This window comes from Oculina patagonica, chromosome 14, assembly GCF_052425735.1.
Source record: "Oculina patagonica isolate OP01 chromosome 14, crgOcupat, whole genome shotgun sequence".
Taxonomy (NCBI): Eukaryota; Metazoa; Cnidaria; class Anthozoa; order Scleractinia; family Oculinidae; genus Oculina; species Oculina patagonica.
In genome coordinates this window covers 22,468,067-22,480,942 of record NC_135771.1, presented here as the reverse complement: position 1 = coordinate 22,480,942, position 12,876 = coordinate 22,468,067, and the positions used below count along the sequence as shown (strand labels likewise).

At 42.2% G+C, this 12,876-nt stretch overlaps 2 protein-coding genes across 2 annotated transcripts; one reads left to right on the top strand and one right to left on the bottom strand.

Annotated features, from left to right (window-relative positions):
* The first annotated feature begins 776 nt into the window (after nt 1–776).
* LOC144637942 (uncharacterized) lies at nt 777–8,420 on the top strand. Its single transcript, XM_078497025.1, has 4 exons — nt 777–1,055; nt 3,796–4,086; nt 4,657–4,728; nt 5,685–8,420. Exons 1-4 carry the CDS (start codon nt 1,037–1,039, stop codon nt 8,213–8,215), a joined length of 2,913 nt encoding a protein of 970 aa, XP_078353151.1. The 5' UTR covers nt 777–1,036; the 3' UTR covers nt 8,216–8,420.
* An 888-nt stretch (nt 8,421–9,308) lies between these two features.
* Nucleotides 9,309–12,532, bottom strand: LOC144637800 (radial spoke head 1 homolog). The gene is made up of 2 exons (XM_078496883.1): nt 12,218–12,532; nt 9,309–9,842 (listed from the first exon to the last, which is right to left on the bottom strand). Exons 1-2 carry the CDS (start codon nt 12,394–12,396, stop codon nt 9,353–9,355), a joined length of 669 nt encoding a protein of 222 aa, XP_078353009.1. The 5' UTR covers nt 12,397–12,532; the 3' UTR covers nt 9,309–9,352.
* Nucleotides 12,533–12,876: the final 344 nt, after the last annotated feature.

Here is a 12,876-nt window from a genome sequence, read left to right as displayed (position 1 = left end):
TTCTAGATCGATCAGGTTCGATTCTAACTCGACCCGGTTCGATTCAGTATCGATCCGGATCGATTGTGAATTGATCCGGATCGATTCTGGATCAATCTGGTTTGATTCTGAATCGATCCGGTGCGATTCTGGCCTTGGAGTCGCAAACGTAGAAGGTGGAGACAAGAGAAAGAGGCCTCTTTATTCAGCGTCACTCCTACTCTCTTGGATTCTTTTTGAATTTCTCCCCAAGACTCTCCCCACTCTCCCGAGCTTCTTATGCGCCTGATTTGCCCCAGGAATGGCGCGTGTGGGCAACCTCAGGGGAATTTGACATTTTCACGTTTTCAAATGTCAATATACCCACCCTTGAGTATCATTGAGAGTCAAATTCCCACTCTTGGCCAGGCCCTCTCCACTTTTCAAATGGGGCTGAGTAAAATTTTTCACCGAGGGGACTGTTGTGGGTCCTAAGTCAAATTCCCGTGGGTTGTCCTCTACCCCCACCCCCCATTCCAGGGGCAGACCATTGATAGGTGCATTACGTAACACCAAATAAGTCACGTCATGCTGACGTGACAATTTTAAAGAATTCGTGACTGATCGTGTCCTGAAGTGTTGACTTGTTCAGTCTAGGCAGCCCCGACTGTAAAACATTGTCAATTTGTCCGTGCTTCGAAACTATTATCACCAGCCTTTTCACTGTTAACAAATTATTGACAACATGTGTATTGACATAGTACCGTGACTTATTTTAATAATATTGCGTCATGACATACAGGTTACCCGGAAAGGAACCGGAAGTGACGGCACTTCCGGTAATTCCCCGAACATGTGCGCAATCCATGTTAATTTCAGCATTTGTCATGCTGTAGTAGTATCAAAGTCTGCTGTAAATCGAAGCTAGAAGGAGCAGCCTAACCCATTTTCCTCAGTCACAGGCCATTCACTACGACCTTTGAAGTGTGTGAGCTTTTGGCGAAAAGCTGTCTCCGAGGCGTGTGTTTAGTGGAAATTTAGCACCCTTCCAAGTCAAGAGAAAATTTAGCGAGCACGCATGGCTGATCGCATACAAAGTAAGGAGTGTTATATAGTGGTGTTTTCTTGTTCAAGGTCATAGCGTATCACTCATCGTTTATAAATGTAGAACGCAATTTATATGCTTATCTTGTAGAAATCCTTATTCTTCGCTCGTCGAAGATGTCAATTCCTCGCACATACATGTTTTACTCGTAAATACAAATCTCGTGCAACAATAAACCCGGCATAGCTAATCGAACGTTCGAAAATCGAACTCAATCGAACTCAATCGAACTCAATCCATGGATTGAGTTCGATTGAGTTCGGCAATCGAACGAAATCGAACACCAGACTTTCAGTGAGTTCGATTTCCGAACAAATCGAACTCAATCGAACAAGTCGAACCCAATCGAACCCAATCAATCAGATTGGGTTCGATTGAGTTCGGTAACCGAACAAATTCGAACACAATTAAATGGATTGCGGTCGATTGGCTCTGGTAAACCTATACATACAAAGCAAGCCCGTCGAAAGCAGGTTTTTCTTGCGCATTTTTACAGTTTATTCAATAACAGAAACCCCTGTCCGCAGTTATGAGAACAGAACAAAACAGAACAAAAATATCGTTATTCCCGCTTGCGTGTTCAATAATTATTGCACCATTTCCTTTTTAAAAACATCTTACTGTCGTGATAGAAAGGATAAATAGTAAACGCAACAGTAATGTTCGTGTAGATTGATTTCTTGGCCTGGGTGTCAAGGGTTATCTTTTCCTGCGGCGCTCTTTAGCGTGCGTGGCCGGCCTTCAAAGGGGAAGGAGAACGGGAGGTCGAGCGCGAAGCGCGAGGTGCGAGGAGAGAGCGCGAACTCCCCTTCTCCTTCCCCTTTGAACGCCGGCCACGCAGGCTACGCGCTCTTTTGATTGTACTGCTTGTCTTTTGTGGCAAAAAATAGAGCGGATTGAATTCCCTGGTACCTCGGTACGCGGTTTATTTTGTTGGCATCTGTTTCCGGTTCTCTTGAATCTCACAAAAACATCTTCTGTCAAGTTATTGAAGCATTTACAAGCCACAGGGAAGAAACTAGTTCACGTTGAATCGGGTTGAAGGTGACCTAATTGTCCGCGCTCGTTTGCAATTCGGAATGCACGGCCTTTCTCGCCGATTTTCTTTAAAACATCGAAAACTTCGCCATCCTTGACGTCAAAGCGGCATTCCTGGTAGCTTTCTACTACGCATTTGAAGCTTACAACTCACAGAGCATCTGAAGCCATTTCTGCGACCACGTGCTAAACTCCGGGCTTAAGTAACTCGAGCTTCCAAGATCTGGTTATAGATTTTCAACGCCGGTTTTACAAAAATCAAGAGTTCGAAAATCGAACGTTCGATTGAGTTCGATTGAATATTTTTCTTTTCGGTGAGTTCGATTTGGTTCGATTGCCGAACTCAATCGAACTCAATCCATGAATTGAGTTCGATTGAGTTCGATTGTGTTCGATTGAAATTTAGTTCGATTGGGTTCGATTTGCTATGCCGGGCAATAAATGATGTCAACCGAGCTCATCTTTCCAATAACGACGTTTTAAATTTGTACATGCATTTAACCATGGATTTAACCACACGTGTTTATCATCTTTATTGCGATTCAAGATCACTACCGATCGATTTGCTATAAAACCCAAAATTCTAAGATCAAAGCAGACTCTTTTTTAGAGCTTTTGTTTTATTATGGTAATTCAAGTCTTGATTGCATCCTTCACATACAAACAGCATAATTACATTCGTCTGCAAAATTTGCATCTTTTTGTTTGTCATCTGTTGGGGTTTCCCCCAAACTTTCTGCTTATTCATTGCGATGCAATATGCCATTTGGTAAAATTGCCACACAGAAAGACCTGATCAGCAACGACGGATCGAGTGATAAGATTTGACAGGGCGCATTTAAAATTTTCTAGTTCGGGTTAAGTGAAAATCAGTGCGGGTCACGCAAAGTTTCATTTATTGTAAGTCATCAAAACACGCTTATTTTCATGTCACCGCGAAATTTAGTACTGTGTATGTAATGTCTAGGAGATTTATATATTCTGATTTATGCCATCAGTGTTCCATGCCGAAATGTAGACAAAATAAACCTATAAGGGGAGAGAGGTGCACGTTTATGTAGCCTCCTTCATGGATCGTCACGCGACGCTTGGAAAGTGGTGTTGTGTGACAAACAACGGCTGCATAAAAATGCTTATGGTCGGAACATTTAGTTTTTGACAGGGGGGGGGGGGGATTTGTTCTGAGTAAGAATTTTTTCGGAAAGCATTATCAAGCATTGCGTCTGACCATTCACATTTAACCTTTTTTTAGTTAAAAAAATGTTGACACCAAGAAGAATCGAACCCGGTCGTCGGTTTACTAACGACCAGCTGCCAGGCCAATGATTTTTTGGATAAAAATCCTTACCCCATTTTAAGAGCTAACCGCAAGCAATCTTACGTGGTATAATATGTCATCAGCTGTCTCCAAATGGTCTGAAGCAATGCTTCGAAGTGATTTCCAATTTTTTCAGCACTGATTAGTATTTTCAAGAATCACTTGTGCACGATTTGTTTTTCTACTATTTTTTTGCGCAAGAATTACTTTTCATAATAATCTTTGCCCCTCAAAAATTAAAATGTCCGTCCCTAACGAGACAAGGGGTTAGAAAAAGTTGTGCCCCGGCTTTCCCCTTGTCATAACTCACAAATTAGTCCAACTACATTATCTATAATGTACCGGACATAGCTTCAACTCCAATTTTTACCATCAGATGGAGACATGTTGTTCAAGCAGGGTGTACCGGATGATGCCGACCTTCTTAGCCTAGCTCAAGACACCCTAAAAATCTGGAGACCTCTTGGATTGGCTCTGGGCTTAAGAAATTCACATCTGGATGAGATCAGTGAAGATCAACTGAAAGCTGTAGACAGAGCTTATGCAGTGCTACGAAAATGGAAGGAATCGATAGGATCTGAAGCGAGTTACGAGAGGCTGGCCCAAGGGCTTGGTCTTAGAGGAGTCGAAAGGCGTGACTTAATAGACAATTACTGCCGTGACAAGGGTGAGTAACGTAAAAAGAAAAGCTTAACTCGTTGGTACTCTCAGTTGTAATTAGTTTGGACAGTTTATTTAAAAAGGAATTTTCCTTAAAATGAACCTTTAAAGTGCAAAACGCATAAGCAATGTTCAGCTAATTCGTGGTTGCCTAAAATCTAATTTACCCTTTAATTAAATTGGGATAAATCGGCAAAATTACCACACCAGATGCAAACAGCACACGTATGGAATAAGGTAAGCCATTTTTTATTGAGTATTTTCACCAGTTTTTACTACCTCCATGGATGCCTTGTAGAAAATCCCATACAAAGCCTTATTGTGTTGTTTATGTGGTTCAAAGTGAGAGCTTGGGCTGCCTGTGGAGTAGGCTGCGAGATGCTGTCTTGAAGTGCCACCAAATTCTCCGAACAAGCATTATAAGTAATGTATGGTGATCCGAAGGGAGAATTGATATTTTGAGCTTACGAAGGAAGTGTACAAACGGATAATAAGTAGTTATAGCTCGTAATAAATGTTGACGGCGAAGAGGGTGTCATGTAACGTTACTGAAATATATGCATGTACTTATTCACAGTCGCTGAGTTAACTCGAGAAACAATGGCCAGCCTAGCTGTTTTGCACAAAGATGAAAACAGCGTTACACAAGGTAACTTGTTCGTTACTTTCGTTCATAGCAGTTTTTGTTAGCTCTCGTTTGTCCCAGGGGTGTAGATTTTGCTAATGTTCTCACAACTCCAACCATAAGGAATGTATGGAGGCCAATGGGGAGAGTTTGTATGTTGATTTCAGGGCAAAAAGTAGACCTCAGGTTTTGGTTTTTATTTCAGTTCAGTGTTCCTGAAGAAAGCTGCGTCCGTTTTATAATTAGGGACAACCTCTAAAGACCCTTCAACGTATCGAGCAATACCACCAACAAAATGTACCGCAAAAAAAAGACAAAAAAGAAAATTAATTTAACATTCTTTTTATCGACTTTATTATAAATATAATTACAACAAACACAAAGGTACCTCGTACCAAACTATATATTACTTACATTACTTAATGCAATTAAACAAACTTCGCTAATTATTTAAGACGGAATCCGCCAGGACTTCCAGTATTAATTGGACAAAATTATGTACCAAAATTATATACATCTTATTCCAAACTTCTGTGTTACTGTTTCAAATATCTCACCAAAAGAGATCATTTCTAACCAAAAAAAATTCTAACAACACCAAAACATCAAAAACAAATTTCGAAGTTCCACTGAATTCCACTGAATCGCTTAAAAGACGATTTTATCAAGAACACACGTAAGATTTTACCTGTAGTTTACATGGTTCTTGTGAACTTTGAAATTTATTTTCTCGGGCTCTGATAAGAAATTGCTGTTGGTGTTATCACAGATAATTTCTTACTTCTTTAGCTTTTAAAAAAGGGTAGAAAATAAGGCAATATGTTTTAAATTATTCTGGTACTCGATTTTTGTCCAACTTAAATTAATATTACTCGATTTCCTGATTGGTTTCGTCTTAATCCTATTTATTAAGGTTGAAGTTTCGTTAGCTGTGAGTTTGTTGAGCAGATTGTTTATCTTTTTCTAAATGTATTTCTTAGCTGAACCTCCAAGAAGATTTGTTCCTTCGGTGGAAATTCTCCCTGGCAAACCGTTCCACGTGACTCAAAGGCGAGGTATAGAAATACAAAAGATCCAAGACAGTTTCAGAGAGTTGAGGATAAGAGCAACGGTTTCCACGGTAACAGCTGTATATGTGAAAGGCCCTCCAGGATGCGGGAAAACTCAGCTAGCAAGACAGTTTGGAAAAGAGTTCATAGAGAAATACGAAGGAAACGGCGAGGAATTCCCACGGATCGTGGCTACATTACACGCGCAAACTCCAGAATCACTGTTAGAGTCGTATAAAGAACTGCACGAGAAATTGGAAATCCCCAAAGCGCACGAGGAACGTGGAAGCGTGCGTGAGCGGATCAAGGGTTATGCAAACGATATTAAAAATCATCTTCGTGAATCGTCATCTCTGTGGCTGCTGATCGTTGATAATCTAACCGTGAATGACCCGCTTCGCGAATTCTGGCCAACACCCGAGCAAGAAAGCTCGTGGGGGGAGGGGTTGGTGCTTGTGACAACACAGGACAGTGAGCTGGCGCCCAGGTCTCACGCGCATGCCAAGGTCATTTCGCTGGAGTCTGGAATGGAGGAGGCAGATGCTATGGATTTACTGAGAGCGATATCAGGAATGGATACAGATGACGATTCTAAAAATGTCGCTAAAGTGCTGGGTTATTATCCGCTCTCGCTGGCTTGTGCAGCAGTTTATGTCAGGCAGATGCGAGAAGATCGCCCGTTTTCAAAGTTTTCATGGAAAAGCTACCTTTCAAATCTCCAAGAATACTTCGCGTATCTTGATCATTCCGATTATACGCACCACAATCCATGCTACCCGCAATCAATGCTGCCAGCGGCAGAGTTCGCCGCACGACGGATGGCGGAAAACAACGAAGTACTCCGAGCTGCGTTCGTGCTTCTTTCGTACTGTTCTCTCCAACCCGTGCCTTTGGACACCGTCGCTGACTACGTTTTGCGCGAAGCTAAAGCGAATGGTGATGCGAAAATTAGAGTACCCGATGAGGTCAAGGTTAAAATAGCAAGATGCTCTTTGCTTATATACCCAGCGACGGGCGAGAGAGGGATTGAGGTGGTCACCCTACATCAAGTAATGCGATTTGCGTTTTCACAGATCAGACGAAAACCAGACGGAAAGAGAACTGGCACTGACGAAGAATCTGATAGTAAGTTGACGAACGCTTTGGATAAACAGGAGCTAAACGGAGTACTTCACACCTTAAACAACGGTTACAAGCAAAAGAAAGGCGCGCTCAAACAAGAAGATATAGCCACACGGATTCTCCTATGTCCGCATTTGAAGGAATTTGTTGAAGGAGCAGAGAGAATAACATTGCTTGAAAGCAGCATTTTTGTCCAGGCATTGGTGTACCTTGCCGACGGTCTCGTGCACGTTGCCGGGGCAACGGACAATTATCGCGTGGCGCTACTTGAAAGGGCTTACAAAATGAACAAACAGCTCGGCTGTTCTGATCTTAACGCGTGCGAACTGCTTTGTGATTTAGGTTACACGTATCGCGAGGCTGGGCAATTGGAAAAAGTCATTCCAATTCTGGAGAAGGCTAATAAACTTTGTGAGGGACAAAAAGATCCCGAATGGATGAAACAACAGTCAAAGCTTCTAAATGTCCTCGCGTTTACTTTCCGTGAAAGCTTCCAGTTGGATCTCGCAAAGGAGTACATGAATTTATGCGTGGAAGTCACCAAGAAGGCCTACGGAGAAAAAGACGTGGAAGTCGTCGAGAGGTTGTGTAATCTTGGAGTCATCTTGCATGATCGATGGGAAAACGATGAGGCGATACAAGTCTTGGAGGAAGCCAGGAATATCGTGGAAACTTGCGACGCTTCACAGATGTTCATCTGGGGCCAAGTGTTGAATTACACGGCCAAAGTGCACTTACGTTGGTATCTCGGGCTGCGCCACACGCATCCACGCGCGTGGAGCACGAAAATGCATCTGAAAGAGTCGGACTTACTGCACGAGCAAGCGTTAAAAATTTACCACGATCTTCACGGGGATCAGAGTAAATTCACAACCGGTGTCATGATGACCTACGGAACGGCGAAACTACACTTAGGCGAGGTTGACCAAGCTTATGATATGTGCCAAAAAGCTGTTAATGTCTATAGGAGCTCGGGACATATCGCGTGGCCACGCGCGGGCACGTTTCTCGCGGACGTTCTCCTCGCGCGAGAGGACTACGTTCGCGCGAAGAAGTTTTTGGAAGAGCTTGTACAAATTCACGAGGAATTGAATCTCGTTGTAAGCCCAGGGGCGTATCATCCCAGAGCGCTTATGGCTGAGGCTTATGCACACGTTGGAAATGTGGAGACTGGGAAGAAGATTTTAGAGGAATGTCTTCAAGAATGGAAGGAAAAGGGCTTACATCCCGAGCATTACTGGGTTGCTCGCGCGCGAGCGTTCATCGAAGGTCTAAAATCGCGCGAGACACGCGAGGCGGGCGCACGAGGCATGTGTGAGTTACCGGAAGAACTACGGTAATAAAAAAAAATCATGATCACGAGTTGGCCGCAGAAAATACCAACAGCAAACGATTACAGCGTAAATGAAGTGCAGCTTAGATCTGAGGACGCTACGTTGACGTGCGTGGACAACGCGCGGGAGTTCTGCGTGTAATCGCGAGTAAGACGCATACTTCCGGCTTTGAAAAAGTAAATATAATACCACAACTTTTATAACGTTATTTACCGTTACCCTTAAATTAGCCTTTTATTGCCAGTTTATGTATTTCAACGGTCATTCGTTGATGTTGCCTGATGAGTGTGGTCATACTTTGATCACACGAAACAGCGTTGTCGCAATAAAACGATGAATTGAAATCTTCCTACTTTTGACCATTATTGTTATTTACCGTTACATGTATAACAAGAATGGAGTTGTGGCTTTTATAAAATCTGTTAACAAAAGTGTACCCTTTTTTTTACCAAGTTAGGGTGAAATGCCTTAAACTTTTTGATTGATTAAATTCGTTACAGACCTAAGCCGAACTTTGTTAAAAACTCGTTTATTAAAATTATTCTAGTATAGTCTTAGAAAACAGTCTATCAAGTTATTTATTTGCTCTTAAGATTAAAAACAGTATTGTGGTTATGCTAGCTGAATAAAATATATCTACAGCGTAGAAAGTCTTTTTTACATCTCCTATATACTATTATGTGTTTTAGTACAAATCGTAAAAACTGATTTGCTACGATTCTTGCAACCAAAATAAAAATCTCGAATTCATAGTTGTCTAATAGTTACAGCCATCTTATAACTAGAAAACTGCTTAGCTTTGCGTTAAGTAACTTGTAAAACATGTTTTAACCAGTCAGTGCAGCGTAAAAAGACGTACCGGCAATAGAAAAGCGTGGGAAAAAATGGCGTGAGCCAAATCACGTGCGATTGCCTTTGCAAGCACATGATTGGCTGACAAGACAGAAGCTTTGTTTTGATTGGTTAACGAACCCCGTGCGTGTTTTAGGAATTAACTAACAAGTTTAGTTCACCACATAGCCTCGTATTTTTGGCGCGTATTTGGAAAACGCGAAGGCGAGAGCGGCCACGTGCGGCTTCCTTCCCAAACCGCCTCAAAACCTACGCAGGCTAAGAACACTACGGAGAGCGCAGTTATAAGAATTACTCTTGTTCGTTTATGGCGCAAATCTCTTGACCTTCCCACATTGGTGTCACCACAATTTCAGCCTCGTCTTCCTCATGCTCACCCAAATTTTCCTCCTCTTTCCACACGTACCTTCCGATCTGCTCGCAACCCGAATCGAACACATACTTTCCGCGTCCTCTTGGCTTATTTTCTTCAAAGTTTCCTACGTATCTGTGATTTAAATGAATGAGGTGTCCTTCCTCTTGCATTTTGCCTTGGAACCATCGGCCGTCGTAACGAGACCCAGTCTCCTTATACGTATACACTCCCTGACCGTGCCGATTGCCTTGGGCCCACTCCCCTTCGAAGGTGTCGCCGTTGGGATACGTGTAGGTGCCCCAGCCACCACGTAAATCGTTGACCCAGAGCCCTTCGTACTTGGAGCCATCGGGATACAGAAAGACCCCTTCGCCGTTTTTCTTGCCCTCTATGTAGTTCCCCATGTAACGGGCTCCATTTTTGAACCTGAAATTAGAACATTTCGCTATAAACCTTTGATTAAAAAATGTCCTGACTTGTTTTACGACCTTTAACAGTTTCGAGCAGAACTCTAGTAGTTTTTAAAGAAGAACTACGTCACGGGGATTTCACTGATTTTTGGTCTACAGTCAACTCTCTCTTAGACGGACACCGTTGGGACCGGCCCCAACTGTCCGTCTTATAGAGGTGTCCGCCTTATAGAGAGTCGAGGTAACGTGACACCAGAAATTTTGAGACGATAAAGCTAAACGGCTATGCACAACGAATACGTCTGTTTTAGTCGCTTACGTTAGCAAAACCTATAAAGTGGAACAAAAATAATATCAGTGATTCGACTTGTTTGTTAATAACAAACGGTGATACTGTAAGTAGAAAACTAAATCTACAAGTATAAGCAGAGAAGTAATGCGTTTTAGCGGATTGTTTTTGGTAAATTTGGTATTCTAAAGGCGCTGACCTGCTATGCTATATGCCGATAACAAGTTTTGAAGTATTATTCACGTTGTCCGTTGTCCGTCTTAGAGAGGTGTCCGTCTTACAGAGAGTTTTCTTACAGTAAAATTACTGAAAAACGGCAGGGACCATAACCAGGTGTCCGTCTTATGGAGGTGTCCGTTAAGAGAGAGTTGACTGTAAACTGTTCTGAAATTCAGTAGTAGTTAATAACTTAACTTACGAAAAACATTATCTTTAATGGATTAACCTAATTTGCGGAGAGTAATAAAAGCACGGATATAAATATCCATTTGTTTTTGAAGACGTGCGGAAACAACTTGAAAAGGCCGTTATAGCGTTAACTTTTCAAGTTGTAACATGCAAACAGTCTGTTCCATCCGAGCCAACCGAAGCCAAAGACGCTTGTTGACAGTTTCAGTGTTCAAATATAGCAACTGATAATGGAAATGGAACATTATGTTTAGATTTCGTTCGACAAGATGATTTATTTTGGCTGTTCAAAAAGACCTCTCATCTCCGCAGAGGCTCTTTCAGTGTCCCCCGCGCGCTTTCGTTGCTGCTCTCCAGGCTCCGCGCGCTTACTTTTCACCTCTCCCCATTTCCCAGCCCGCACGAAAAAATACTGAAGAGGCTTCTGCGGAGGAGAGAGATCCGTGACATAAAATCTCTTCCACGAACATTATGTAGCATACCGCGAGCGAGCAAGGATCAATGATTGATTCCGTGACAATATTTTGGTGATATTGTTCGTTTGAGGCTTAGTTTATCGTGTACGCATCAAGATCAGCAACAATGATGAGATACAGATCCACCCACACCCACGAGAGGACATTTTTCGGTAAAGTAAAAATAATTTTATGCTGGTATCACTTTAAAGGAACTTTATCGCATGACTTCTTGATCACTTTATGGTTGAATGATTTAATCTTTAAAATTGATTTTTCAGACCTGAGGCGTAAAATTATGCAGATAGAAGGCGGAACTTAAAACCCATCATGCTACAAAGGAGAAGAGATCAAATACATCGTTGCTAGTACATTTTGGATATACAAGAGAACTGAAAAAAACATAACGGAGAGAGTATTAAAAACTCGAGCACACTTTTCTCTTTTATCGGTAATTTATCTATTCTTTTTGAGTAACTATCTTGCGTGACATTGTAACAAAGTTTACTTCACCGTTTCATCATTCTCTTTTGCTTCAGAAAGTCACGACAAAACCCGAACCAACTCTTTTTTTGTGAGCATTTCTCACAGAACCACCGCCATTTAAAACTATTCAGAGAATAGCTAGGAACACACAATCTTTAGATGGTTTCGTTCTATAAAAAGAAAATGTTTACTGCAAGGGGTGGCATTATACACTAGCTGAATGCACAAACATAAAGGCTTGAGTTAGGTGGACTTATCTTTCTTGCAAGAAGTCACGATACCCCGTCAAGCGATCGTGAATAAATCACAAAATTCATTCGGTATTAATTTGTTATTAATCATTTACGTATTAAATGTGTAAAGGTTAACTTTTGGCTGACTCAAAAGATCAGGCCGGATTGGTTGCGAGCAATCACTTCCATGCGAGCGCCAAGCGCAAGCGAGGTCGCTTTCATTCGCTAACATCTTCGTTCTCGTGCGACTTACTACCACAAAGAAAAGAGGGGCTACTTGCTGTATAGACTTAACCACTTCATAAACTCGTAGATCAGCTAGCGATTTTTACAGATTAATGTTACATTCGCAGCCCACAGGCATTTTTGAAGGACCTTTTGTCATGCGAGCGCCTCATGATCAAGAAATGATTGAGAGAAAATGTGTAAGGCGAACTCGCTTAAATTTGCACGCGTGACTGTGTGATACTGCTGTAGCAAACTGCGATCAAAAAGGGATGATACTATATCATTTTAATACCTGTAAACTCCTTTTCCATGCCGCTTTCCATTTTCATAAGAACCTTCGTATGTGTCGCCGTTCGGCAGCTTTGCTCGTCCAAATCCGTGCCGTTCATCTAGTTCGTTCCTCTCGCCGTCGTATTCACCAAGATATGGCAAACCATCGTCATCTGGAATCGTTTCTTCGTCAGAAGACATCTTTGCGGTGTTACAAGGACTCGATCACACACGGCTGACTCGTTACTTTGCCGTTTCAACTCGAAATGGCGGTCGATATTGTTGATTTGAAACGAATCCGTCTCCAAGAGACGTGAACAACGAAACCTCTTAAAAATAGCCCACGGGTGTAAAGTTACAAGTTTGCGGGGAGTCGAAATTCTTCACCCGTGAAAAAATATTTTGCGTGCCAAAAATTAACTGCACACGCGTGACTGCGCGCGAGTAAGACGTTGCACTTTCCCTTTGATTTTCCGACAAGGAGAAACTGTGGCCAAGTATTTCAATATTTTGGAGTTTGAGAACAAGCGTCAAGGACGAAAAAGCTTTGATGGTTGATATTTCCTCTTGCGGTTTTTTCGAATTAGTGTTGGTCAAAAGGAGTCAGTGCAGCAGTCGGTTGGGATGGGAGGGTTGGGGAGCAACTGTCATCTGCGGAATCCACGAGTCTGTTCCTTTAAC

Excerpts from the sequence above, each read along its gene's own strand:
- LOC144637942 (XM_078497025.1), top strand. Across the intron at positions 4,087-4,656 it reads CAATTACTGCCGTGACAAGG|TCGCTGAGTTAACTCGAGAA; the intron begins GTGAGTAACGTA and ends ACTTATTCACAG. Across the intron at positions 4,729-5,684 it reads TGAAAACAGCGTTACACAAG|CTGAACCTCCAAGAAGATTT; the intron begins GTAACTTGTTCG and ends TGTATTTCTTAG.
- LOC144637800 (XM_078496883.1), bottom strand. The coding sequence starts at position 12,396 with ATGTCTTCTGACGAAGAAACGATTCCAGATGACGATGGTTTGCCATAT. Across the intron at positions 9,843-12,217 it reads CATGGAAAAGGAGTTTACAG|GTTCAAAAATGGAGCCCGTT; the intron begins GTATTAAAATGA and ends TTCTAATTTCAG.